The sequence below is a fragment of the Hyalella azteca genome, unplaced genomic scaffold (genome assembly GCF_000764305.2).
Source record: "Hyalella azteca isolate HAZT.00-mixed unplaced genomic scaffold, Hazt_2.0.2 contig3669, whole genome shotgun sequence".
NCBI classification, from domain to species: Eukaryota; Metazoa; Arthropoda; class Malacostraca; order Amphipoda; family Hyalellidae; genus Hyalella; species Hyalella azteca.
This window is the reverse complement of record NW_025933911.1, coordinates 1,087-4,993: the sequence shown is the minus strand read 5'-3', so window position 1 is coordinate 4,993 and position 3,907 is coordinate 1,087. Positions and strand designations below refer to the sequence as shown.

The following is a 3,907-nucleotide window of genomic DNA, read 5'->3' as shown; positions in this document are numbered from 1 at the left end:
AGCCTCGCCTCCCCCGCTCACATGAGGTCGGTTGGGGAGCAGATGGGGCAGCCGTAGGGCGTGGCCCACAGGAAGTGGAAGTTGCAGCCGTCGCAGGTGCCGTCGGGGCAGCGCTTGGGCAGCGTCACGGCCCCCTGACCGGACTCCTCCAGCGCGCACCGTACCGTCACCGTACTGCGCCGCCCGTCCTCGCATGCGCGCGTCGACCTGCGACACCGAACATGTTTAGGGCAGCTCATTCTTGGGGATCTCCGAACGCAGAACCTGTCTACATAATCATATAGGTTCTGGGATATTGATAAATAACGATCGCATCGACTTGCGACACCGAACATGTTTAGGGCGGCACATTCTGAACCTAAAATAGATAATGAACCTAAAATAGATAGATGAACCAGCACATTCTGAACCTAAAATAGATCTGAACCTAAAATAGGGCAGCACATTCTGAACCTCTGAACATGTTTAGGGCAGCACATTCTTGGGGCTCTCCGAACGCAGAACTTGCCTACATGATAATATAGGTTCTGGGATACTGATAAATAATATATGAATCATTTTATCTTTTACAACATGAATGTTGATTTACTACACCGATGATTTTAACCCTGTACCGCCTGACATGAGTAACCGGAGCAATATTAGTAGCACATTAACATTACTAATATAATATAATAATGTTGGTAATATTAATAATATGTGTAACCGGAGCAATATTGTCACGCGCCTACTTCCCAAAAAGGATATGACTAAAAATAATGACTAAGCGCAAAATGACTTGCACTGATGGTGCCGCCACGTACAACTATAAAATGTTCTCTGTTGCGTACAAACGTCCTCAGGTTGCTACACTCAATAGTTTACGTATAATTTAAGTTGAAAGTTNCGCCCAAGTTAAGAATTTTATTCGGCCATACAAACTTACGCCATCAAAGCTAACGAGCGCAGGGCGTGTCTTGCAGACTTGCACCCGCTGGGCCCTGGGTCCGCTTTATGAACTCTGCAACTTGGGACAATGTAGCTGTTTTCTCCAGAATTCTTTTAGCAGTTGTAAGTTCCACAATAATCGTAAAATCACAGTAAATGGATGAAAAAAATTAAGGAAGTTCTTTTACGAATATTAGGTTAAACGTTCTCGCAATAAATTGCCCAACATTCCGAATATTTTTATTTGCAGTTTAATGAACCGCGCGATGAAAATTTCGTGAAATTTTTTATTACTATCAGATAGCTGCATAATTTGGAGGTGTTGGCGAATTTTACTTTTAATTTAATTAGGAGTGTAAAATTGTGTATAAAGAATATTGCTATGTAGTCCTTCCTATTAACTTTAATTCTTCCTATTTCACGTTCAAAGAAATCGGTGCTGCTTTGCCATTGCCATTTAAAGACTGTAGCGTGTGAGCAGTGCTGCCAAAGGGACTGCAACACTCGTAAAATTTTGAGCTGCGCTAATTCTCTGGCTTAGAGTGCGTGGCGCGCTGCCCTGCACTGCAGAGGCCTTGCTATGGATTACCTGTCATCGCTGGGACGCAGAGAGCTGCCCGTTTGTTTACATCAGAGCTTTTTACTCTTCCTAAACTCTGTACCCTGTCGCTCTCATGCATCTGCTGTTTAGCCTTGGCGCCTTGTGCATCTCTTATAGGCTGTTTCTGAGGCGGAGCGAGTCAGTCAGACCAGGATCTTGGAAGTTCCTTAATACTATAAGCCCAGTATTATTGACAAACGTTTAATTCTTATTCGTAAATTTCTGACCATTCCAGGGCCTATACTTTCAAAAAAAGTTAAGAGATCGTAAGTTCATCAGCCAATCATTGATGGCCTTTCAAGCGAAATCCACCAATCATAGACAAGAAAATAGAGCGTAAGTACTTACGTTCACTTAGCAAGTTTGGAAGATATGGCCCCCGGACTAGAGGTCCGGGGTTCAAATCCTAAAAACTAGCCACAAGCTGTGATGATATTACGTGCTGAGGGCTTGAATATGTGCCATATATAAATATTACTATTCAAGAATAATGGACAAGAAAGATGAACTACCAAAAAGACAATAAACGTCAACCTAAGAAAATTAGAGGGAATCTGTGCAGGATAGGGGGCAAGATATGCAACGGCTTTGAACATAATCAACTCCATAAAAATGTAATGATTTTCCTTGCGACGCATGCAGTAACATTTAATTGATTAGTTGACACGTATCTACAATTACTTTATATTATTTTAGTTTCTATTAATACACATACTTCTCCTGTGGCTGACACGCTGTAATATAAATTTTGCAAATTACCCATACAATGTTACATAACCTACAGCTGTGTGCTTCCTACACTAATTGCCGTAGAAAATAGAACGTGTACACTAATTGCCGTAGAAAATAGAACGTGTACATCCACTGTACACGTGTGTACAGTGCACGCCTTCTACACCCGGCGCAATATAAGGAGAGTATATCCATGGGTGACGTAGTGTACATAGCACCCCTATTATATATACACCCCCGCGCACCAGTGAGAGTATATCCAGGACTAAAGTGTGCAAAGGGCACGAGAGTATGTATGACTTTTGCACCCTTGCGCAACGGTGTGAACTTGGGGTCCTATAGGACACGAAAGTACAACATTTGGGACTCGAGAAACAAAGTGCACGATATAGTATGCCTTTTACCCCTTTGCGCCTTGGGATGAACTTGAGTCCCTATAGGAGACGAAAGTCCCACATTTGCGTCACGGGATGAACTTGGGGTCTTACAGGAGACGAAAGTCCCACCTGGGGACAGGGGAGGCAGGTGGAGGCTCCCCCGTCAACGGTGTTGGTGACGTTGATGTTGAATATTTTAGCGACGTCGCCTTCGTACCGGCGCGACGAGCTCGGCCGCAAGTAGCTCTTCTCCCACGAAACCTGCGGCAAAATCATCCTTTTTATTTTGTCATCTAAAACCTAATAATTCAATTTTCATCGAAGTTATTATCAATATCATCCTTTATATTTATCAGCTCAAACTTCATAATTCAATTGTCTTTGAACTTATTTTTATTAGCACAACATCACTCTCGTGTTTTATCATCTCAAACGGTCAAACCTCATAGTTCAATTGCCATTGAAGTTATTGATTTTGTATCGTCATTACGTAATAAACAGAAGTAAGGAATTTTATATTCCTATCATCTTATTCTCAATCGCATTTATTGTCCAGATATTATAAAACGTTTGAAATTTCGTTCGTTATTTCCTGCCTTTAATTATTTTTGTTTGCTTACATTGCGTTGAGATTAAAACATGAGACCTGTAGCTAAATATAATATGAATAACATAGGCATAACACATTTGCATTAGTAATCAAAGTTGTATCATTTAATTATGGGTATATAATGTAATTAAACGGTTTTTAATTATGAATTAAAGCCGTAAATTTATTGAGGTCAAATCGTTACCTTCTGGAAGGCCCAGGAGAAGGTGAAGGAGTCGTTCCTCCTGACGAGGTAGCTGTAGAACTGCCGAGGCTGTTGACCTGTCCAGCTCTGCAGGATAGTGACGCCCTTCTTGGCTGACCCCTGCAGGTAGAAGGGGTTGGTGATAAAGGGGTGACCCCTTCTTGGCCTACCTCTGCAGGTAGAAGGGGTGAGTAATAAAGAGGTAACCTCTTTCTTGCACCCATATAACCCTCAAGCTGGACCTATTTAACCCTCCACTTGGACCCATTCAAACCTCCAATTAAACCCATTTAATCATACAGTTGGCCCCATTTAACCTCAAATTTAGTTACATTTAAACCACATTTAACCATTTGGCCACATTTAACCCTCCAATTAAGCCCATTTAACCCTGACGTGCCTCCATGAAGACGAACTCGCACTCTGAGGAGCAGTCGAGCTGGAAGGTGAAAGAGATCCGCCCGACCTCCATGGGC

The 3,907-nt window shown here is 42.3% G+C and overlaps 1 protein-coding gene across 1 annotated transcript; it reads right to left on the bottom strand.

Moving 5' to 3' along the window:
- Positions 1–21: 21 nt before the first annotated feature.
- On the bottom strand, positions 22–3,903 carry LOC125177626 (endosome/lysosome-associated apoptosis and autophagy regulator 1-like; the record flags this gene model as incomplete). Its single annotated transcript, XM_047879736.1, has 4 exons — positions 3,832–3,903; positions 3,432–3,551; positions 2,717–2,898; positions 22–207 (listed from the first exon to the last, which is right to left on the bottom strand). Coding segments are annotated over exons 1-4 (560 nt in total), but the record flags the coding sequence as incomplete, so codon positions are not given.
- Between the last annotated feature and the right edge of the window lie 4 nt (positions 3,904–3,907).